The 25792-nt window shown below is 40.4% G+C and overlaps 1 protein-coding gene across 12 annotated transcripts in view; it reads right to left on the bottom strand.

Annotated features, from left to right (window-relative positions):
- Window positions 1–25792, bottom strand: part of STXBP5L (syntaxin binding protein 5L) — a 440505-nt gene that overhangs the window by 94582 nt on the left and 320131 nt on the right. For all 12 annotated transcript variants that reach the window (XM_078848433.1, XM_073309722.2, XM_078848419.1 and 9 more), the window contains 3 exons: window positions 21249–21466; window positions 14197–14369; window positions 7596–7721 (listed from right to left, as the gene is read on the bottom strand). In XM_078848433.1, the coding sequence (XP_078704559.1) occupies window positions 7596–7721; window positions 14197–14369; window positions 21249–21466 (517 nt within the window). The remainder of the gene's footprint in view (window positions 1–7595; window positions 7722–14196; window positions 14370–21248; window positions 21467–25792) is intronic.

Below are 25792 nucleotides of genomic sequence, written 5' to 3'. Positions count from 1 at the left end.
TTGCAAGGAAACTATCCCTATTGTCCATTATGGGGATTCTTGAATCTTTCTGTGAAGTATCTGGTACTACCAACTGTCAGAGACAGGGATTTGGATTAGATGAACCACTGGGCTAAGCTGTTAAAGCAAGTCCTATGTTCCTACATAAATAAAAGACCAATTTGTACTAAGCAAGTAAAAGGGATCAAAATGAGGCAACATAGCGCTGTACAAAAAGAAGACTGGAGCGTGAACAAAACACAATCTCTTTTCTGTGATTTGAGACAACAGAAATGCTAGTCATCTGCCTCTAGAAAATGATGTGGCTGAGGCCTTTGTTGAACACAGTAAAAATAAAAATAAAAAACATGTAAAGAGATAGTGATCAGTGAGATCTTTCTGAAAGTAACCGTTACAAAATACTCTAAATACAATGACAGGTTTCAGAGGAACAGCCGTGTTAGTCTGTATTCGCAAAAAGAAAAGGAGTACTTGTGGCACCTTAGAGACTAACCAATTTATTTGAGCATGAGCTTTCGTGAGCTACAGCTCACTTCATCAGATGTTTACCGTGGAAACTGCAGCAGACTTTATATACACACAGAAATCATGAAACAATACCTCCTCCCACCCCACTGTCCTGCTGGTAATAGCTTATCTAAAGTGATCAACAGGTGGGCCATTTCCAGCACAAATCCAGGTTTTCTCACCCTCCACCCCCCCACACAAATTCACTCTCCTGCTGGTGTTAGCCCATCCAAAGTGACAACTCTTTACATAATCAAGTCGGGCTATTTCCTGCATAGATCAAGGTTTTCTCACATCCCCCCCACCCCCATACACACACAAACTCACTCTCCTGCTGGTAATAGCTCATCTAAACTGACCATTCTCCAGGTTTAAATCCAAGTTAAACCAGAACATCTGGGGGGGGGGGGGGTAGGAAAAAACAAGAGGAAACAGGCTACCTTGCATAATGACTTAGCCACTCCCAGTCTCTATTTAAGCCTAAATTAATAGTATCCAATTTGCAAATGAATTCCAATTCAGCAGTTTCTCGCTGGAGTCTGGATTTGAAGTTTTTTTGTTTTAAGATAGCGACCTTCATGTCTGTGATTGCGTGACCAGAGAGATTGAAGTGTTCTCCGACTGGTTTATGAATGTTATAATTCTTGATTATATATATATATTGATTATAATTTGTGTCCACACAAATCAGATGTCAAGAATTATAACATTCATAAACCAGTCGGAGAACACTTCAATCTCTCTGGTCACGCAATCACAGACATGAAGGTCGCTATCTTAAAACAAAAAAACTTCAAATCCAGACTCCAGCGAGAAACTGCTGAATTGGAATTCATTTGCAAATTGGATACTATTAATTTAGGCTTAAATAGAGACTGGGAGTGGCTAAGTCATTATGCAAGGTAGCCTGTTTCCTCTTGTTTTTTCCTACCCCCCCCCCCCCCAGATGTTCTGGTTTAACTTGGATTTAAACCTGGAGAATGGTCAGTTTAGATGAGCTATTACCAGCAGGAGAGTGAGTTTGTGTGTGTATGGGGGTGGGGGGGATGTGAGAAAACCTTGATCTATGCAGGAAATAGCCCGACTTGATTATGTAAAGAGTTGTCACTTTGGATGGGCTAACACCAGCAGGAGAGTGAATTTGTGTGGGGGGGTGGAGGGTGAGAAAACCTGGATTTGTGCTGGAAATGGCCCACCTGTTGATCACTTTAGATAAGCTATTACCAGCAGGACAGTGGGGTGGGAGGAGGTATTGTTTCATGATTTCTGTGTGTATATAAAGTCTGCTGCAGTTTCCACGGTAAACATCTGATGAAGTGAGCTGTAGCTCACGAAAGCTCATGCTCAAATAAATTGGTTAGTCTCTAAGGTGCCACAAGTACTCCTTTTCTTTTTCTAAATACAATAGTAAGGACCAAGCTGGGCAATTGGCTACAGGAGAAAATCTCAAATGAGTCCTTATCACCCTGAAAGCCATCTGACTGTTGTAAGAAGGATTTTTTAAGGGAATGGGACATTCCATGAGGCGTTCTAGATAAAGGAGGAGTCTCTGGCATTGGTTTATCATGAGGACTATCAGCCCCAGAAAGCAAAGACAGAGAGATACAGTAAAGATGGTTTAAACCCAGTTCAACCTGATCTTTTGGAACATTAATGAAAACAGGGGAGGAATAGAGAGTCACACAAGCTAATGTAAGACTAATCATGGTTTACAGTGTGTCCGGTGGTCAACCACACATGGTAAAGCTCACTGCCAAAGAAAAATCAAGAGTATACCTCCTAATTGAGATTACACTCTCCAGGGATTTGGGTCTGGTAACTCATCCAGTCTGCCTGAATAGTCTTTTGGCCATGATGTACATCACTCTCATGGAAAGTGCTGGAGTGCATCTGTGATGGTCCTCAATCGAGGGTCGGTTTGTCGGATAGTGTCATCTGGTGGTCAGGGCTAAGGCCCATGACCTGCAGTGGGATTGTTGGTAAGGGAGCCTGGACCTTCCCACTTCACCAGGCTCCAACCCAGGGCCCTTTGAGGACTGTCAGTGATCTGACAACCAAGGCTGCTTAAGGCTGCCCTCTCTGGGCGACTTCCTATCTCCCCACCTGTGACTGCGAGGAGTGGTAGATACGCTGGAGGGGAGGGATAGGATACAGAAGGACCTAGACAAATTGGAGGATTGGGCCAAAAGAAATCTGATGAAGTTCAATAAGGATAAGTGCAGGGTCCTGCACTTAGGATGGAAGAATCTAATGCACCGCTACAGACTAGGGACCGAATGGCTAGGCAGCAGTTCTGTGGAAAAGGACCTAGGGGTGACAGTGGACGAGAAGCTGGATATGAGTCAGCAGTGTGCCCTTGTTGCCAAGAAGGCCAATGGCATTTTGGGATGTATAAGTAGGGGCATAGCGAGCAGATCGAGGGACGTGATCGTTCCCCTCTATTCGACATTGGTGAGGCCTCATCTGGAGTACTGTGTCCAGTTTTGGGCCCCACACTACAAGAAGGATGTGGATAAATTGGAGAGAGTCCAGCGAAGGGCAACAAAAATGATTAGGGGTCTAGAACACATGACTTATGAGGAGAGACTGAGGAAGCTGGGATTGTTTAGCCTGCAGAAGAGAAGAATGAGGGGGGATTTGATAGCTGCTTTCAACTACCTGAAAGGGGGTTCCAAAGAGGATGGCTCTAGACTGTTCTCAATGGTAGCAGATGACAGAATGAGGAGTAATGGTCTCAAGTTGCAGTGGGGGAGGTTTAGATTGGATATTAGGAAAAACTTTTTCACTAAGAGGGTGGTGAAACACTGGAATGCGTTACCTACGGAGGTGGTAGAATCTCCTTCCTCAGAGGTTTTTAAGGTCAGGCTCGACAAAGCCCTGGCTGGGATGATTTAACTGGGAATTGGTCCTGCTTCAAGCAGGGGGTTGGACTAGATGACCTTCTGGGGTCCCTTCCAACCCTGATATTCTATGATTCTATGACTGTCCCCAGGTCACCAGCTGCGTTAAGGTGGCGTGAAGGGTGCCTGCTCACCACAAGGCACCTCCTGGGGGCAGCGTACAGTGTGGTAGCTCTCTTTCTCAGGTGGCAGCTGCCTCCTCCCATGGTATGGTCCAGCCTCCAGGGCCACCTCAGTCCAAGGGCTTTCCCCTGCTGGGGTAGTCCAAACAAAAACAAAAGGGAGTACTGAAGTCCAGAGTTCATATGAGGGGAGAGGGAAATGTTGCTCCATCAGGCTGCCTCTGTGGCAGGTCCTCCCTTCCCTCCATGAGGAACCTTTGGGAAGTTGTCTTAGGGATAGATTCTGCCTTCCCTCAGGCTCTCCTCTGCTGGAGCAGCAGCTTGCAGGTCTGCTCTCTTCCCTGGTCTGCACCAAATGAGCGGTTCCCCCATCTTTTAACTCCTCCTCCAGTTGGAGCATTTCCTACAGGTGTGGTGAGGCTGGGCCCAAAGTAATTCCTTAACCCCTTGTTGCCCAGTGTTGGGTTATAAACCCCATCACAGCATCCTAAGAATATAAACCCATTGCTTGTGAGCACGGCTTTATAACATATCCTCATATGCTGGCATAGTCTATGGTCAAACAACTGACATAGAGCCCAAAAAACAGATTTCCTGACGAAGAATTTCTGAAGTGGCAAAGAAGGTACCAGACTCAATAATCAATATCTATACAGGCTGCATATCAGCATAATAGATCTAAGCCTGACCACCACTGTCTGGGTTTCTGACAGAATTTTTTTCAAGAAAGCATTGAAGACCTCTAACCAGTCTGAAGAGCATAATTAAGCTTTCCTGAATTAGGTAGGTTTTTGTTCTCAGTTTTATTCTTTCTAAAGCACTTCCATAATTTAGCTGCTTCAGACTAGACAGGTGAGGTTTCAAATTCAACTTAGAAGACAGAAAAATCTACTCAAACTCCTTACATATTCACGTGGGGTGCCATCAGAATTTTGGGAGATCTTTGGTAAAAGAAACCCTTACCAACTTGTTAAAAAAAAAATCAGTTCACCTATTCAATATATGTTTTTAAAATTTTTTGTAAGTGGTCCAAATCAAAATGGATTTTAATTAGACCACATAAAAGGCACATCTATGAGCTAAAGGTCAGATTTTTTTTATAATGGTAAAAGGATTTTCCCCACTTTCTTTATACTTGAAAGCAGTTAAACTGTTTTTGCTCAAATATCCCAAAACACTTTACTCCCTCAGGCAGAGATCAGACCTAGAAAATTTCACCCCAACAATGCAAGTTATAACTGAAAAACTTATAAGCAACTGCAAAAGAAAAACTTTTTAGATTGACACTGGCCAAACTAAACTACAGATGTGTTAGAGAGACAAGTTGGGTGAGGTAATATCTTTTATTGGACCAACTTCTGCTGGTCAGAGAGACAAGCTTTTGAGCTACACAGAGCTCTTCCTCAGGACACAGCAGGCTACAACAATGCATATAGGTGTGTTATGCATTCTATAAAGAAGGAGGCTTAATAATACCTTTGACAGAGGAACAATATAAGTAGGAGAAGATTACTCCTACCAGACCTAAAGGCAAATAAAGAATTTCTCTGTCTTCTGTATGCAATCATAAACCTAATGAAGAGTTCAGAGTGAATTTCTTATTTCCCACTAGCTACTGTACTTGCTAACTGCTACTGAAAGAAACTGCATATTACATGCAGCACACCATTCAATTTCTTAAAGCTGATTTTTTGGGGGGAGGGCGGAGTGCTTGTGCTTTTCATTAATTAATTAATTAAATATTTTTCATAATAGCAAAGCTAAGATCTTGATCAGACATTTCTTGGCAGTTAAAATTTGGAGGAGCTGAGGACCTGGGGCTCACGTGGAGGGCTAGGGAACACACAAACTGGTTATTAATTTTCAGGAAAGGCCTTCTTAGTTGGTCATTGTTTTAATTTAATTTAATATTTTTATATATTTTAAAATATACTAACATATATATATACCTGCAGAATTTTGCCACCCTTTTTTCTACTTTTATAATGGAAACCAGTAGTGTGATGATTCTCTTTAATTGCATGAAAGTGTAAATATTTCTAATTTGAAGCTTGCAAGAGCTCAAAGTAAACAGAAATAAAGTGAAATATATTGAATTTCACAACACATCAACTGCCTCATATTTGTTATGTAAGGTGTTTTTTAACCTTTGTTTTTATACATGCTTTGTACCTGCAGTAATGGTGTGACAGCTGTGGAGTTGCTATGTATTACTCTATGTATGAACATGGATATGTAATAAAGGTATGTCTATTGTACATGGCCTGCTCAGTGAGATAAAGTTACTGTATAAGATGATGGAAGTAAGGGTACTTGAAGTGGTTTCCATTATATACCGGGTTTACAGTTTGGTTCAATGGCTCTCAGCACCTCCCCTATACAAATTGTAACTATGATGGGTTAACAGAATTTCCTGTATGACTGCACTGATCTAATTTAATAGGGGGCCATGGGAAGAATAAACAGGAAGGCAACACAATGGTCCCACATAAACAACCTCCCAACAAACACCGGGGGGCAATTACAAGATAATGGCCTATTTCCAGGCTCGAGGATGAAGTGACAGCTGTTTTGCCAGGGTGGGAGGCCACAGATCAAAAGAACAGTAAAGAGTTAAAAAGTCTTCTGAGGAAGAGAAGGGGCTGTCACTTGTCAAAAGCTGTCTGGGCTGAGACATAGATACTCTGTGGAGGCAGTCTAGAGCAGTCAGGCCTTCCCAGATCAAGGAAATGGTAAACCTCAGGGAAAAGCTCAATATGCATACAATCAGTTTCATTATTTTTAAGATCTGTATTCTCTGAAATGCTTTTGTTCTAAATAAACAATATTTTGCTTCAAAGAGGCTGGTCACCATAGGGGCTGGAACTAGGGGTGCTGGAGGTGTTGCTGCACTCCCTGGCTTGAAGTTCTTTCCACCATATACAGAGTTTACAGTTTGGTTCAATGACGCTCAGCACCCCCACTATGCAAATTGTTCCAGCACCCTTCCTGGTTGCTGCTTACCACTGTCATTGCTCCCAGAGAATAGAACAGAATTGCAGCGGCTGGCCATAAATCGGAGTGCTGAGGTAATCATGGTTAGTACCAGGGCACTGCAACCCAGGGCCCAGTCTGAGGATGGAGAAATGAGTGATTCCACCCTGAGCCTGGTGATAGCTAGACCTGGAAAGGGGTGCACTCAATGAGATCAGGAGGGATCAGAGGTGAAGTTTGCCTAGGTATTGTGAAAAATGCATTCTGGCAAAGGTAAAATTAATGAAATTTCTAGATTTCATGACTAGGAGCCGACCAGTACCTCAGGACAGACAAATGTTTTCACACTAATACAAAGGTTATGGCTGAGATTTTCAAAGGGGCCTCTGAGGGGCAAGTGCTCAAATTTATACTCAAAGTCAGTAAGAGCTGGGCACCTAATTCCCAGAGGCCCCCTTGGAAACACCAACCTGTACCTTTATACCCGAGTGATATCTTCTCTACTAGAAACAAACTTGTAAAGACTCTTTTCCTGATTTGATGCACATGTGCATTTCCCATCAGTATGAAATGGAATCAAATGGGCTGTGCTGGTTGGAAAGGATACATGGCCAGTGCATCACAACCTTTTCCAGCTGGTTTTCTTTGGAGACATAGCCATAAACAAAAATTGTCCCTTCTAACAGGTACCCAAGTGAAGGCAGCAGTGACATCAGTGCCTGCCTTCTATCAAGGTGTCACAGATAGGTCTAATTTACACCCCCTTGTGCCAGCTGCAGGTCATTTTGTGATAATATTAAGATATCTTTAAAAAAATTATAACTCAGAAAGGTGAATTTGGTTTTGATTAAAAAGACAGGGATATTATGTGAAAGATGCCATCATGAGAATGTCAGATTAACTTCTCATATTACATCTTTTATGTGGGTTACTTGTTCTTGTAATTTTTTAGCCAAGAACCTAGCTTAAAGCAACTTTTGATTTTTCATGGTGACTTTTAAGTGTCTGCAGGGAACTTCAAAGTATAACGGAAACATATATTGCTTAGTTGAGTAAACAATAAATCAATACAACATGATTTTTAGTTACTTACAGTCCATAGGCTGAGTTTACGGCCAGACTGGTGATTTGTTGAGGAGGCTCACCATCCACCCACACCAACTGAATAACAATTTCTGCTTGGTAACCAGGAGGCATTCGCACCGGTCGAGTCTTAACACTAAGAAGAAAAAGGGACACAAAATAGAAACACATAAACAAAATGATTAGGGTACAATAATAGAAACTATTTACCCTGAGGAGATAATAGTGAAGCCAACTTCCCTTATAGGACTGAATCAGCACTGAAAAGGAATTCCCACAATACTTTTAATATAGTTGTATATTAAGACTATATATTCCAATTAGAGCTGTGTAGAGAATGAAAATTCCATTTCTTGGAAGGTTTCAATGAGGTTTCAGATTAGGAATGAAACCTGAAAATGTCAAAATTCTCCACAAAAGAAAATTCAAATTTTTGTTTGTTTGTTTGTTTTGGGTCAATTGAAATGTTTCATTTCAACAACATTGTTTTGTTTCATTACAAATTCAACTTTTTAAAATTTTATAATATATAGTGCAAAATAAAATAATTTAGAAACAAAAAGTCATTTCAAAAGAAAAAATTGAAATGTTTCATTCCAAGTGTTGAAATGGGACACCTCAACATTATTGGAAATTGTTTTCCCATTTTTCCCAAAACAAAATTTCTGCTAAATCAACAATCACTTTGTGAATAATTTCTATTTCAGTGAAACTGCATTTTCCGATGGAAAATGAAATGGTTGTGTCAAAGTTTTTCCAACCAAGCTCTAGTTCCAATCCAACGATAAAGAACCCACCCTGTAAAATTGTTTGTGGCACTGCTTGCTCTCTGTTATGCCTATCGTTAATTCCTGTACCTCCTCCTGAATATCACACACTCAGCTCCTGGGATGAACAGTTCTGCGTCCATGGACCCAGATCTGTAGATCCTGCTGTAACCCATTCCTAACTAGGTAAGTGCTTAGACTAAATATTATTATGGGGAATTCTATTCAGTGGTGATTGATAAAATCTGAGAAATTCAAGAGTGACTATGCTTTAAAAGGCCCCATAAAGTGTTGATTCAACTTTTAATGTCCCCTTCTTATCTATCTAGCCGCATTTTTATGTAGTGCTCATCTCCGTGGTATCTGGATACCTAAAACTCATGAATCAGGCAAAGACTCCATCTCTCCTTCAATCCAACTAACCTGTTTTGTTAACTCTCCTTCCTTTGAGTACAATCACCCAGTAGCTAATCTAGCCTTGAAGACTGAATGGATTCTTATAAGAAAGACAAGGTGGCTGAGGTAATATCTTTTATTGGACCAATTTATGCTGGTGAAGGAGACAAGCTTTCAAGCTATACAGTGCTTTTTATACACGCTTCCTATACAGAGTTTGGTGCAGTTAGCAGTCTCTCTTCATGTGTTGTTATGGAAGGTGCAATTGTCTGCAAAGTAGGTCCCAGAGGTGTACCAAAGATGTTGCGAAAAGATTATTCTTCACCTACTGTATGGCTGCTTTCTCTTTTCAGTACCTTTCTTTGCTGACTGGTAGAATGTATTTATCATCTTCAAATATTGTATTGAAGACAATGTCCAATTTCTCTTAAATGCTGCAGTTTAAAATACCAGACATGCTCTTAAAATTATTTAAAATTCCAGTGGTATAAACCACACTTTATTAATCATAGTTTTTAACTCTCATGAGCTCATTAAAGTTGCTGTATATGTTCCTCACTTCAGTATTTACTCTTTAACAAGAAATGTATATTTTTCTTTGTAACTGAATTTCTTTACCATAGTGGTTACTTATCAGATTGCAATGAATGTTATTTTATTGAAAATAATTATGTACTGTTAACAGTGAAAATACAAATCATATCAAAATGAGGATCTGATAGGTTCTGTCTCATTTTTATAATACTACTCAGTTCTTATGGGGCATATACATTATACAAATTATGGGTCAATTTAATCCATGTTGTATATCTACTGACTTCAATGTAGTTACACCAGGGATGCATGTGGGGCATTGTTTTTAAGGATCTATACTTTTCTTATTGTTTATTGTTTCATATCTATGAAAAATTATATCTTCTCTGGGGGTGAATAAAGTGGTTTCTGGTAGGCAAGTTTTCCTTTTCAGCAAAACTCAAAAGTGGGACCCAAATAGCATAATAACCTTAGCTCATTATAGGCTAAATTGTATAGCTTTGTATTGTTTATTACCTTCAAGATCAACAGTACAGCAGTTTTAAGTAATGATGGCTCATTGATAAAAATAATTATGGGTTGGGCCTTTTTAATTTGTTTATATTGGACCTCTAACTTAGATTCTAAGGCCAGCGGGGACCATTATGATCATCTAGTCTGACCTCTTGTATAGCACACACCATAAGTCTTCTCCAAAATAATTCCCAGAGTATCTTTTTTAGAAAAACACGTAATCTTGATTTAAAAATTGTCAGTGATGGAGAATTCACCACGATCTTTGGTAAATTACTCCAGTGGTTAATTACTCTCACCACTAAAAATGTGTGCCTTATTTCCAATCTGAATTTGTCTAGCTTCACGCTCTAGCCATTGGATTATACCTTTGTGTGGATTATACCGTTGTGTTATGCCTTTCCCTGATAGGCTGAACAGCCCATTATTAAATATTTTTTCCTCAGATAGATATTTGAAGACTAATCAAGTCACTCCCTAAACTTCCCTTGTTCAGATAAATAGACTGAAGTCCCTGCATCTGTCACTATGAGGCATGTTTTCTAACTTTTTAATCATTCTTATGGCTCATCTCTGAACCCTCTTCAATCTATCAACATCCTTCTTGAATACAGAAGGGAAAACACTTCTTTACTCCTACTCAAGATTACTCTGTTTATGCCTCTCAGGATTGCATTAGCTCTTTTCACCACAGCATCACACTGGGAGCTCATGTTCCACTGCTTATCCAGGGGTGGAGGGATAGCTCAGTGGTTTGAGCATTGGCATGCTAAACCCTGGGTTGTGAGTTCAACTTTTGAGGGAGCCATTTAGGGATCTGGGGCAAAAATTGGGGATTGGTCCTGCTTTGAGAAGGGGGTTGGAATAGATGACCTCCTGAGGTCCCTTCCAACCCTGATATTCTATGATTCTATGATCAAGTGAGCAAAAAGGGAGGGGGAGTGGCACTTTACATTAAAAATGGCATTACCTGTTTCTGAGTCACTGATAACTTCGAAGAAAATTATCTTGAATTCTTATGGATCAATGTCCTAACAGATAAAGCACAAGATGGGGTAGTACTAGATGTCTGCTACAGATCACCAAATCTCATTAGAGAACAGGATAAGCACCTCCTTACACACCTATCTATAATGTGTAGGGGGAATTGTTTATTATTTAGCCAGTGTGACTGATCCCTAATATGTTGAGCCCAGAACAGAGTGGAATCCCTAACAGGTGGAGCCCAAACATGCTGGAATGCATAGATGATTGGTGCCTCCCCATACTGGGGGGGCACAAGCTAAACGGCAGGACACGTGACTGTTCCACGTTTCTCCTCTGGCCAGCAACCCACCCAGCCTGGGGCCTCAGCACTTTCCGTGCTCCACATTACCTGCATGGGGAGATGGGGTGTTTCCTTCTCTCCCTGTGCCTCCCCCCAGCACATTCGGCCGCTCTCCCTGGCAGCTGAGTGGGGAGTGGGACGGAGCCGCTTCTGCCTAAGAGAGCCCGGCTGGGAGGCAGCAGCACCCCGCTCCCTGCCTAGGCTCAGCTGCCGGGGACAGGGGCTGAGCATGCTGGGGGGAAGGGGTGCTCCAGCTCGCTCGGTCCCTGTCCCCAGCTGCAGGGCCTTCCCGCTGCCGCCCCATCTGCTGGGGACAGGGGCCGAGTGAGCTGGAGCCCCCTCATCCCCCAGCATGTTTCCAGGATGTTGACAAAGACAAATGGACGTTAAAGAGACACTGGAAGTCTGGAAACAGAGTCTTGTTATTATTACAGCTACTTTTTGATGACAGTGATGATATTGCTCTCTCAAATAAGCAAAGACTCCACTGAGGCAGTTCTGGAAATGTTATTGTGTTCTAACAGCCTTCAAAAGAACCTCAATATTCAATATTCTCATCACTTCTCTGATTTTTTCGAATACATAATTTTTTTCCATTCACATTTTGAAATAAGAGCCTAATGTTTCTACTATCAAAAAATCTTTCGAAATATACATTACGTTCATGGAAATGCTTCATAGTGATAAAGAAATTCAAACCATGGAAAACAAAAAAACAACAGAATACCTCAGAGTAAAATCCTAGCCCCACTGAAGTTAATGGCAAAACTCTCTGACTTCTATGGGGCCAGGATATCTCCCTGGGTTGTTTTGGTTTTTTTCCTTTTTCCATTGCATCTCCCACTGACTTCAGTGAGATTAAGCACATTCTTAAAGTTCATCTGCTTTGTTGAATAAGGATGGACTGATGAATTGGGTGCCAAAGTGAATAGGGCCACATATGTATAAACAACATAACTTTTCTTATGCTAATTAGACAATGCGTCTATGTTCTAAAACGTCACTTTCAGGAGCCCAAAAAACAGAGCTGTCAGTCACTGTTTATTTAAACTGATTTTGAAACAAAATGAGACATATTTAATAATATTTAAAGTAATTATGAATGCACTAAAATAAAAATAAACATTGATCTCTGCAATGCACTATAACTGCTGTTAAATTACAATTTATAAAACATTGTAAGGAATACTTTATCGTGAAGTCATTCAAAACCAGAACTCATTAGGGATTAGTTAGAACATATTAATCTACTCCACTCAGTTGTGATGTAAATAAGAGACAACAACTTTTTTCATTTCTTAAAACTCATAATACTTCTTTACACACAGTTAATAGAATAATAGAAATGTGGGGCTGGAAGGGGCTTGAGAGGTCGTCTAGTCCAGCTCCCTGGGCTGAGGCGGAATCAAGTGTATCTAGACCATCTCTGAGAGGTGTTTGTCTAACTTGTTTTTAAAATCCTCTGATAGAAATTCCACAACTTCCATTGAAAGCCTATTCCAGTACTTAACCATCCTTATAAACAGAAAGTTTTTCCTAATATCTAATCTAAATCTTCCTTCCTACAGATTAAGCCCATACTTCTTGTCCTACCTTCCAAGGTCATGGAGAACAATTGATCACCATCCTTTTGATAACAGTCCTTAACATATTTGAAGTCTGTTACCAGGTCCCCCACCACTCTTGTTTTCTTAAAACTAAACACACTGAGCTTTTTTAACCTTTCCTCATAAATCAGGTTTTCTAAACCTTTTATCATTTTTGTTGCTTTCCTGTGGACTCTCTCCAATTAGTTCACATCTTTCCTAAAGTGTGGTGCACAGAACTTCACACAGTACTCCAGCTGAAGCTTCACCAGTGCAGAGTAGAGTGGGACTATTACTTCCTGGATTTTATATATGACACTCCTGTTAATACACCCCAGAATTATATTAGCTTTTTTTGCAACTACATCACATTGTTGGCTCATATTCAATTTGTGATTCACTACAACGTCCAGATCCTTCTCAGCTGTACTACCATCTAGTCATTTTATAGCTGTGCATTTGATTTTTCCTTCCTAAGCGTAGTACTTTGCACTTTTCTTGAAGTTCATCTTGTTGATTTCTGACCAATTCTGCAATTTGTCAAAGTCCTTTTGAATTCTACTCCTGTCCTCCAAAGTGCTTGCAACTTCTCTCAGCTTGGTGTCATCCAAAGATTTTATCAGCATACTTTCCACTCCATTATCCAAGTCATTAATGAAAATATTGAATAGTACCAGACCCAGGACAGACCCCTGCAGGCCCCCACTAGATATGTCCTCCCAATTTGACAGCAAATCATCCATAACTACTCTTTGAGTATGATTTTTCAACCACTTGTACATCCACCTAATACTAATTTCATCTACACCACATTCCACTAGTTTGCTCCCCCCTATATTAGGCCAGTAACACTATGTCTATCTCATGTCATTATCTCAACATGCTTTTTATTATTGTTTTATAAATACATAGTTTTTTTCTATAAATACATACAAGTTTTTCCTCAAAGGAAGATCGTAGCTCCATACTGGCATACTGATTGTAGTGTATATACTGGCAGTTGTGGACATGACTGTTTTATGGAGATCACTTTGTCAACACAAAAGACAATACTTTCCCCTGTAAACTAAAGGCTGATGCATGCTGAGATGCTTGCTTGTTTTCAGTTCAAAATTTTGGACTTTTTGTGTGTGTGTGTAGCTCTCATATCAGTTTAAAAGTCCAGATCTAATTTATAGGCCTCTCAACACAAAATCTTCTTTGGCATAATTGCTCATTCAGTGTCTTCCTAATCTTTATTTAAGATTATTGTCCCCTGATGTATTAAATTGTCTTTGTCTCATTTAATATTTTATATTAAATATTTCTATTTCTAGCCATTTTAAACCCTTTATATTATTTATCTCACTGTTGTTTGCCACAGATTCCAGTTTAGTATCATCTGTGGATTATATTGACATATTGTTTATCCTTCTTTTCCAATTCATTATGTTAAATATGGTTTATCTGAATGAGTAGAATACATTTTAAATAAGTGCATTAGTTTACCTAAGACATGGGATACTGTCCTTCATCATTCCTTCACATGCCACAGTGTTGGTACTGCCTGAAAGGCTCCTTAAGGAAGGAAGTTGGGATGAGGCATCAGGAAACGGAGGAATTATTTCTGGTTCAGGAGTAATGATATCTTCTACGTCATACTGAAGTCGCACCTCTAATGACTGAAGTAAATAAAAATCTAAGTTACAATTTATTAAAATGAGCTACTTAGACGTCATTGCTTTTAAATAGATAACACTAATTTTGTTTCTAACCATAAAAGCACAGTTATCATTGCTTTTTGCTATTAGAGATGGTTACTCATTAACATCTCAATACCAGCACCTGAAAACAATGCATCTGTCCCCAAGCTGGCAGAGAAATACCCAGTTGTATGCTTCCACCAGTGACTGTGACTCAGGCGCTTTCTGGCTGGTGAAAGAAACTGAGGGCACCTCAAGTCAAATTGGCAAATTGGGCCCCTATAAATAGCAATTCCCAACACTTCCTATGAAGAGGGAAATCTAGCACACAGCACAGAACTGACATGCTGATGGCATTGATGGGTGATCTTCCCTTCTCCACAGACAAGAGTCAGGCAATCACAATGAGATAACATAAGGTTCTTGCTCATTGGAAAACCACATTCCTGGCACATGAGCTCAGAAGCTTCTAGCAAGTACTGTCCAGTGGACTGCTCCATCCTTCCCCACTCACTTTAGGTTCTCAGGATGTGGGCATAATCATCCTGCATTTCTTCTCCCTAATTCAGGAAACCTTAACCCAAGACTTCATGGGCAAGGGGAATATTGGCAGGAAGTGTGAATCCATATGGGCAACCATCGTGGAGAACCACAGTTACCAAGGGAAGTTATTGATTTTTCTCCTTTGTGAACTGTCCAAATGGATCCCTATTCTGAAGAAATTAAGAAGCAGCAATGACCCTCAAGGAGGTGGTTCTGAGAAATACTAACTAACTAGTGACTGCAGGACTGTTCTGCTGAATTGGACATCAGATCTATAGTTAAAGACCCAGATCTAGAATGTAAATTATGCTGCATACAGATGTTTATAGAGCTCCAATATGCCTTTCATATTTCAGTCATGGAGACTTGTGAAAGCATGTATGGAAGATGTGTTAGATTTAGCTGAATGTCCAAAGGACATCTGCCAGATTCTAGCAGTCAAATATTGATCTGATTTGATCTGTAACAATACTGAGATGGGACACTAGATGGGGAGGGCTCTGAGTTACTACAGAGAATTCTTTCCCAGGTATGTGCCTCGTGGGTCTTGCCCACATACTCAGGGTCTAACTGATCACCATATTTGGGGTCAGGAAGGAATTTTCCCCCAAGTCAAATTGGCAGAGACCCTGGGGTTTTTTGCCTTCTTCTGCAGCATGGGGGCATGGGTCACTTGCAAGTTTAAATGAGTGTAAATGGTGACTCTGTAACTTGAAGTCTTTAAACCATGATTTGAGAACTTCAGTAACTCAGCCAGAGGTTATGGGCCTATTACAGGAGTGGGTGGGTGAGGTTTTGTGGCCTCAATGTGCAGGAGGTCATCAGACTAGATGATCACAAGGTCCCTTTTGACCATAGGGTCCCTGAGTCTATGATCTATTTGTGTTGGGATGGTCTGCTTTCTGGTCTTATCCCCACGTGACACAAAATGTCTGTGGAGCTTGTGGATAAGTCTGATCCTATTTAGATAATAACTAAGTGCCCTCTTTACATCTATATTGTGAAGGTTGGTGTCCTCTGGATGTGAATGAGAATTGAAGAAAAATACAGGTAGGCTTATGGCCTGGTTGAGATGGAAACTAGGGTCCTCTTTAGATAGGAAATTGGGGTGAGGATGCAGGACCAAAGTATCCTTATGGAACATAGCGTAAGAGGGCTGAACCATCAGGTCCTGATCTACTAACTCTCTGGCTGAAGTTACAGCTAAGATGATTATTATCCTCAGAGACAGATGGTAGGTAACACAGTTCAATACGGCTTGCAATAGGGTCCCCATTAGCTTTGTTGGTCTATGGTCCAGTTCCCTTAATGGAGATGGTCTCACATGATATTATTTATTATTTGTATTACAGTAGTGCCCAGAGATCCCTATTGAGATTGGGGTCCCACTGCACTAGGTACTGTACAGATAAATAGTAAGAGACAGTCCCTGCCCTGAGGTCTAATCTTATGAGACCAATCAAAGGCTGAGAGGGGAAAACAGAGGTACAAAAAAGATGAAGTGACCTGCTAAAAGGTCAAACAGCAGGTCAGCAGCACAATTTCTTTGGATCCAAGGGCACCCCCCGAGGTGGCTGAGCTCTGATCAGCTAATCTTCTAAGTATGAGTGGACCCTGAAGCCCTGACATTTGGGAAAAGTAGTGGTATCATAGAAAGATCCCAGGGTACACAAAGTTAATGCAGAGATCTTCTCCCTCACAAAATCAAAGATATCTCCAGTGAGAAGCGTGTCAAGATGTGAAGGTAAGCTAATATGAGCCCATGTCACCATATGGAATTTTGGCTTCATGATGTATTTGTGTAATCACCTTGGATCCACTAGGGATGCAGACTCCCTGTTTGGGTACCAAGAAATAAATGAAGAACCTCTTGTATTGGCAAGGGACCTCTTCTATAGCCCCATGTGTGTCCCTTACCAGTGTCTCATAAGAGAATCCTGAAAGATATGGAGAAAGGGGAAGGGTACAAACCCACAACACAGACTGCCTGGAGGGTTTTGATCATTTTATCAGACTTGCTGTCTGGAACTCAGTGCTGCAGCCAAGCTTGCCAGTGAGGCAGGATAGACGGCTGGCAAAATACTTGGATCTAAGTATGAGAGATGAGTGCCTCAGGGTAGCCTTCTGGCCTGCTGGAGGTCAGGAAGAGTTTTACCTCTGGAACCTGAAGGGAACGGATTTCCTCCTAAATGAAGCTATATAGACATCAAATCTGAGAGTCGCCCCTTCTTCAAGATGTCATCTATCTTTTCCTAACAAATCAGGAGTCTTAAAGGAAGACCCCGCTACCATGCTCAAAACATCCTGTTGTAAATTCAAATTCTTGAACCAGGAAGATCAGTGCATGATAACTGATGTCATTACAGACTTGGCAGTACTGTCAGAGATATCATATGCTGATCACTGCAGGGCATGTTCACATCATTCGAGAGCTGATCCAAAAGGAAGAATCACCTCAGTCCAGTAACCACATAAGGAAGTGATACTTCATCAACACTACTTGACAGTTGGTGATTCTCTGCTGCGGTGTGGCTGAGGAATATACCTTACCCTAACAGACCCATTTATTTGTCATCCATACCTACAGATAAAGACCTAGAGGCTACAGCTTGGTGACATTTTTCATTGGCTTTTGCTACTACTAGATAATACGGAGTTGGATGACAGTAAAAGTACTGTGAGCTGGGTGAAACTTTGTTATGGGCTGAGTGAAAAAAAACACCTCAATAAGGTTGATGGGTGTGAACGTACACTACAAATTAGTACAACTGTAAGGATAAGTTAATCACAAATTCTCATCTAAAACAAAAGGGTTATGTGAATCCACCTGAAGTTTTAGACTGTGTGGGTGGAGCGGCTTTTGCTGAGTATAGTTTTGGGTAAAGTGTGTGTGTGTGTGTGTGTGCATGTGTGCACGTGCACATGTGTATGTCTGTGAGGGAAAGAAGAAAAGGGAACAGAAACAGAGAGACAGAGACAAAAAACAAGAAAGGCAACAGCAGCCTATGAGCACAGTGGAAAAAGCTAGAGAGAAAATTTTTGGGTCCTGTGTTGGCTAAAGAGGCTTGGGGCTGTAAGCTAAGAAACCTTTCTTTTGTTTCTAGCTGCTCCTGCGTTAGAGAAGCAGGACCTTGTGCGTTCCTTGTAAATAAACAAGATTGCATCAAAGAAAATACCAGATTCCATCACCAATCTCTACCTCCAACTGGAACATCTCCAGGGCCCCAAACTTTGACTAGCCATTAAGGAAGAAAAGGGGCAACAGTAATAAATCTTTTGAGGAACTAGAGATAGAACAGTCTTTTTGCTTTGGGACAGAAGGCTAAGAGAAACCCCTGGATTCATCTGGGGAAGGTAAGGATGGTGGAGATCTTTCTGGTACATCAGACACTTCCAACTCTTTCCCCTCTATTACAGCAACCCCCTCCACCCCCAGGCTGTCCAGGGCAACACTTCTAACAAAAACCATGTTGGTAGCAGCAGGAGGATGGCTAGATCTCACCTCCTTAAAAGATGAAGAACTATGCAGATGAGGCCTTTGTATAGGTCTCTTTGAAGGTCAACCTTTAAGTTCAAAGATCTATGGAAACAGAAGGAAGGGAGCAAAAGCATACACCAAAGTTCCTCTAATAATGAGAGAAAGTGGCCACTCTCCAGGTTTCATTCAGTTCTTCTCTATCTGCTGCAGAATCTTGCAATCTTTTTGTTTGTAGTTCTGGCAAAGAAATCCATGGGCAGCTTCCACCTTTAGAGACTGATGAGTAAGATACGTGGTTGAGAACAGCCCAATCTCCTGGAAATAGTTGCTGCTGACTAAGCCAGTCTGCATGGCTGTTAAATCCTCTTGCTAGATGAAATACCCTAAGAGAGTATGTCCTCCTTTTCCACTACCTCGGAAGTGCAGCTTTTCTGCTGAAACTCTTGCTTTTTGTCTCTTCCTGTTTAAATAAGCAACAGGTACTGAACTGTCCATCTGAGTTAGGTAGGGATATCTTTCACTTCTGGATAAAAGGTGAAACTGAGCTAATCCTAAGGCTCTTAATTCCACAGTATTCTGTGATACCTTCGTTTGGCTTTGGTCCACATCCTGAGTGGAAGATCCAGAGGTTGCAGAATGGTGTATGTCTTGCCAATTTGTTTTTGGGTATCTTGCAAAAGCATCTCCTGCTGCGGGTTTACTGGAGATTCTCATCACCTAATTCAATGACCTTTCTCTGTATTTCCAAAGAAAGGCACACTGTACCCTGCAGATCTCCTCAAAAGTTTGATCAAGAAGCCATACCAGGGAAGGACTGATGCTACTGGTAGGGTGGAGAATTTCACAGGCCCCCTTCCTCAGAAGCTTGCTGTGGAGCCACTTAGAAGTGATCTTGGATCCCATGTCAGCTGGACATCCTCTGTGTACCCATAAGGGGAGGATCAGCATGAACAGGAAGGAATAGTGTCAGGTGGAAAAATGGAAGAAAGAGCCTTAGGATATGCCTATACCACCACCTGGAAACCTATTCTTTCTACAGAGAAACTACTGATCTGGAGGGAAGAGCTGTGTGTCTGAGCCAGAGGAAGATACAACTGATGGAGGAAGGCAGAGGAGAGGCTTTGGTGGAGATGGCGGTGCCCAAAATTCAGCAGACCTGACTGGATGTGCCATCTGTATAAGAGACTATGGTGAAACAGCCTTTCACAAAAGAATTATTCATGTAAACAGTTCTAAATCAGAGACAAAATTGAGATACGGAATATTGAATGTGCACAGATTATTACACTCAGCAAAATGCCATTCATTCCTTGTGACAATTTAGCTGAAAAACAGAAAGTGTACATAATCATCTAAGAATACTGAGATATAATAATGTTATGAATACTGCATGTGACGTGGTCAGTGAAATAATTTTATTGTGTTTTGAGTGGTATGACTTTCCTGCATGAAAAATGTATTGATCTAGCTTAATAGGGGGCTATGGGAACATCAAACATGAAAGTGACACAATAACTAGAAATAAGCAAACCTCCCAACAAACACAGGGGTGGGTAATTACAGGACAATGGCACACTCCCAGGATCCAGACCAAATTGGCACAGCAGTTTTGTCAGGATGAGAGCCTGGAAATCCTGAACATTAAAAAACCCTCTCAGGGGAAGAAGGAGAATCAATTGTTAGGAGCTGTCCAGTGAACAGGTTGAAACAGAGGGACACTCTGCGGAAGGAGTCTGAAGAAGCTGGACCTTCCCCAGATCCAAGGAATTATAAGACTTAGGGAGATACAGGCATGCATAGAGGCTGGATTATTGTTTTAAGATTTGTTTTCTCTATAATGCTGTGGTTCTAACTAAATAATGGGTTGGTTTAGGAAGGCTGTTTGGTCACTGTATTAACCACTGGTCATTGCTATCAGAGGGAACAGAACTCCAGGCTCTGAGTCTAAGTTAGATCTGCTGAGATAATCATGGGTAGAATCTGGAGACTGCAGCCCCAAGCCCAGTCTGAATGATTCACAGAGGTGAAAGCTTACGGCCTGAAACCTGAGGGAGATGCACTCGAAGGGACCAGGAAAGGTCAGAGGGGCAGTTAGCCCAATATTCGTGACAATAATGTTGACTATTTAGATATAAATCATCCGCCACTTCCTGTAGTGTCCACTTTTTTGCAGAAACAAAGTCAGCATTAGTTGATTAAAATATATTAAACCAGAAAAAAACAACACTTTTACTTTGTCAAAGACTGGAAAATGTTAGATTCCTTTGTATTACAAGCACTATGAAGATAAATTAAAATAAAGCCTTCAAACTCTTGAGTTAAAAGAGAGTGATATTATCATGCAATGAAATAAATTAATGTTTAGTATCAAAGCAGCACAGATAACCTCCCTTGTATATTAATGTAAAATTACTTACTGAGAATATTTGGTCTGTTCTTGGGTGCCAAAAATGTACTTTGGATGACAAAAACACATATGGTACTGCACCAAGTATTTCTGGAGCAAGCAACTAACACAGAGACCCATCCTGGTGTCTTGGAAACAGCCTAAGTCTTGACTTATTACTATATTTTATTCCTATTGCAAAAGGTTGGACTCCTGGCCCTATTAAAATCAATGTGAGTTTTCAATTGGCATCAGTGGGCCTAAGATTTCACCCACAACATTTAAACATGAATGCTCCTAAATTTATTCTTAGGCAACTTAATAAAAGTTTTATTCAGGTACGTAACTATGGATTGAGCAGCCTCACACAAGGCACTCAAATTTGAAAATGATGGCTTGTATTACTTACTCTTTTCAACATCATATGTGAGTAAAATTCTAAACAACTTACCACTATTTCAGTATTCACTTCGTGTTTGCTGAATCTGTACACAATAACATACGCAGAGACTCCTGCCACACAGAAAATTCGGCTTTCAGGGCACCAGTACATCATCTGAATGGCAAAAGGATCTTCTTCTACAATCTCAGCTGTTGGTTTTCCTTCCCCTAGCTTCTGTTTTTCAAACACTTTTGAGGTTTTTAACTTGTACAACATCTGTAGAGTTACTGCAAAATATTACAACATATCTAAAATTATTGTTTAACATTAAACAAACCTATACCTCACCTCTAGTTACAAGGTGTCTTAGCTGCTACTGTTTTTCAATCATGACATAGTATAACATGATATGAAGGTTCAACTTAACAAAATAATAGAGAGTAATGCTAAACTTTATGTTTCATATTTCCAATAATAGATATTTGTACAGCGGTCATTGTTAGCACTCTCTTTTCTGGACCAGAAGAGCAAAAGTCATGAGTTTCAGTCACACACGTAGACTTGGGCACTTACTCAACACTGATGTTGCAGTGAAAACTGTGGAGATGCTGCGCTGAATGCTGCATTGTTGGTGCTATCTTCTCTATGAGATATTAAACTGGTGTCTCTTTTGTAATTGTCTTGGTAGAAATTAGAGATCCCATGGCACTTTCAGCGGAAAAAATAGGAGATAATTCTGGTGACCTGACCAGCTCCAAGGCTGTGTGATAACACAATGGTTACTCTGTCTTCAGAATCATTGCTTTTGACTCATTATGTTGTGAAATGCTTTGAATATCTTAGCTATGAAATAATAATTTAATATTTACAGCATTTTTATATGTTCGTGTTTTATATTTATAGTGTTATATAGATTGGTAATGTCCAGAAGCCCCAGTCAGGATTGGGACACCATTATGCTGCTCATGGACCCCGTCCCAAAGACATTACAATCTAAAAGGTATGAAATGAAACTAACCACATTCTATTCTATTTGCAAAATCTTTTATATCAGTGTGGATTATGGAGAAAAAAGCTAGCAACTATATTTTCCTGAAATGTCTCCACCGTCAGGCTCAGATTTGGAGTGAGGTGCAATTTTAGGGTCTCATTCTCTACCCATATTAGTTTTACTCCAGTATAACTGCATTGTCTTCAATGGAGTTACTTCAGATTAACACTGGTGCAAGACAAAGAGCCTCAGGCCTGTTGATTCCCCAAGTATGAAATGTATTTTATGCTTTGTGAAAAATTCTTTTAAGACACTGATGCTTTTAATGCAGCATCCAAAAATAGGACTACAGCTTTAAGCCACTGTCTATATTGTAAGTTGGGGATGAGGAGGGCTCAATTTACCATTGCTCTGCACCCTGTGTAGTCATTTACACCAGATTAAGTGCGTGTAAAACATTGCCATTCTGATATGGAATTGTTTTACATTCATTTTGCATTCACTTGGCCCTGGTGTTAATGACTACACAAGGTTCAGGACAAATGGTGAACCAGGCCACTGCCTCTGTGAATCCTAGGAAACTCAGGCCTGTTACTCATTTGCAGGTTGTATCATCTGTTCCTCCAGTACCAGTACAGCTCTGCTGGCCTTTTATGAGGTGGAAAGAGGCCATGGAGCCCAGCTCAGACTTCTGGGGAGACCAGTGCTGTCCTTAGAGCTAGACTCTTATAGTCTGTGCATATTAGGGATGCAAGAATCACAGTTGTACCTGGTCTCTGCTCAGGGGCACCACAGGAGCAAGGAAAGACTCCATGAAACTTTCTTCCCCTTGTACACCTGTGCAGGACCAGATAGCACCTATTCCTAAGCAAATGAGAAATAGTGATATGGGTCATGAGCAAGGCTAAATTTTGAAAATTGCTTCAGTGATTTAGCAATTCTGCACTCTCAATATACCTGTTGGTTTGAGATATGAAAATACAGGAGAACTAACCGGTGCCTAAAGGCAGAATACTTTGTATCTTTGAAGATCCTGGTGCTCACATAAATGTTTGTGATGAATCACCAGACAAAACCTTAAACTGTATTAAGATTATTTCAACTAAAACTTTGTAACCAGAAAACCTTAAATACACGTACAGAAAGCAAAGCATGTATTTAAGAAGCAGGACTAAGAAGAGTTGTGCAAATAACACATTTTTCAATTTGATATCTGAACCAAAAAATTGGAAAAAAAATTGTTTTGGGTTGAATGAAATGTGTGGTTTGATCCTAAACAAAATGTTTGTTTCATTTTCAAGTTCTGTTTTTTAAAATCTTTTTTTTTTAATAAAATTGAAGCAAAATTCAAAACGAAGAGCCATTTCAAATTGAAAAATCAAAACATTTTGTTTTGAAAATGTCAAAACAAAACATTTAGACTTTTCTTGAATTCCCCCTCCCCGCTTTTTTTTTGACCAAAACAATTCAGTAAATTCAACACAAATTTGAAAAATGTTTCGGTCAATCTGAATATGCATTTTTTGGCAAAAAAAAATAAAATAATAATCTGAAAAATTTTGCCCAGTTCTAGGATTAAGAGGCAGACCCCAGCTGAGCACTGGTAAAGTCCATTGGCTTTAGTGGAAGCTTGGGTGTTGAGCAGTGCCCAGGCCCAAAGCCTTTCACTTCTAAGACACAGCTTCAACTTATATTGCTACAGTACCTATGAGAAACAACTTCTAGTCGCTTAAGCTTATTCCCTGCTGAAAGGATAACAACCCCGCACCCCAACATACATGTTCCTAAAAAGAACACAAACCTTTCCCCCCGTTACTGAAAGTGGTATCAGGTCCACCGATGGAAACAAAAGGGCTGCTGTGTTTCTACATAAATCCCCTAAAAGAGGCTGCATTACAGCACTGGCACATTGGTTCACAAGTCCAGCATATGCTAAGTATTTTGGGATCCCACAAAGCTAAATTGCATGGTTTTATACCAGCAATTAAATCGTACTTGCACAGAGAATGTACACACTTTGTGCTTAAGAAATAGTAAACAGGCATAGCCATCAAACCTTACTCTTACCCCTTTTGACCCACGCAATTTGCCAAATTTAGGGTGTTGTCAGTTGTTCAAGGTAAAAGGAGAAATTGATTATGTAGTCAGCTATTTTCTTTTATGCAATCTTGTTTATTTACAAGGAATGAACAAAATCCTGTTTTCTCAAATGCAGGAGGAACCAAACAAAAGGAGATAGGTTTTTTTGCTTTTAGCCCCAAATCTCTTCAGCCAGCACCAGACCCAAAAGCCTTCCAGCTAAGCTTCTCTCAGGGTCACACACTGTGCTTGTTCATGTCTCTCTCTCTCTCTGTCAGACAATACCCAGTGACCCCCTCTGCCCAGTTCATTCAACATTTTGGGCAGCCATGTATTAAACTTTGTTTTGGCCAGAGACATGTACCTGTGTTTTGATTTTGGAGACTGCTCTTATTTCAGCCACATCTGCCATATTATTTTTGTATATAAGAGGCTGCAGGACTACTCGTCACAAGTCAGGCTTCTGCATCAGATATAAACTGACTACATAGCTTACTTCTCAGAGATACACATACCAGATGTGTTCACTGTATGATCCTTTAATGTTGTGCCAGGTATGGCAAAGGTTAGCTTTAAATAAGATGTTTTACACACACTGCCACCTAGTGTAGTACAATTTAGCATTCCATTACATGTCCCCCTTTAAGTTCTACACTCCTATCATTTACAAAATATACACTACCACACTACCTTTGAAGTTAAGTACATGTCAGTCTGTTAAGTGTTTCTGAATCATACTGGTTTTCTACTTGAACATGTAACAACTTGGTCATCTGGCTTTCCATTTGTTGCAATGACCGGCTGTGGTTGGTTTGGAATCTCTGAGTCTTCTTCTTGTTATGCATCCACCCTCTGAAGAGTTTGCTCTGTTAATTGTCCTTTCAGATGAACAAACTGTGTATGTTGATGGTTTTCTGTTGAACTCTTCACTCTCAGTCTCACTCACATATGATTTGAGTGCTGAGTGTCCATCCTTTGTCTTCATCCAATTAGATGCGAACATGGTAATCAAGTTCTAGATCCAGCAGTTCTTTTATTCTTTTTATCGGATTTGGCTACTTTTTACATGTCTGGCCACTTGGGAGATAGATTCCTTTTCAAAGTCAGAACAGTAGTTCTGAGTTGTCTTCCCATCAGAGTAGTGTTGGACTATAGCTAGTAGCTGCAATTGGTTTTGATCAGTAACTCAGAAAAGCAACGAATGGATCCTCCTGCTGTAGGATTTTTTTGGCTGTCTGCACAGCTCTCTCAGCCTCTCCATTTTCTTGTGGGTCATGTGGGCTGCTAGTAATACGATCAAAATCATATTTCATTCAGAACTACTTTAATTTTACTGCAGTGAATTGTGGTTCATTGTCTGTCACTAGTTATTCTGGAATATTGAAATGAGCCAAAGTGCACTTCAGTTTCTTGATACCACTGTGGCACGTTATGTCTTTCAAGTTCATTATTTCTATATACCTGGAAAAATAGTCCACCATGACCAGATAATGATGTCCTCTGAATTCACATAAATCTGCAGCTAGTCTCTTTCGAGGTTTCT

The sequence above is a fragment of the Lepidochelys kempii genome, chromosome 1, assembly GCF_965140285.1.
Source record: "Lepidochelys kempii isolate rLepKem1 chromosome 1, rLepKem1.hap1, whole genome shotgun sequence".
In the NCBI taxonomy this organism is placed as follows: domain Eukaryota; kingdom Metazoa; phylum Chordata; order Testudines; family Cheloniidae; genus Lepidochelys; species Lepidochelys kempii.
This window is presented reverse-complemented; position numbering and strand designations above follow the sequence as displayed.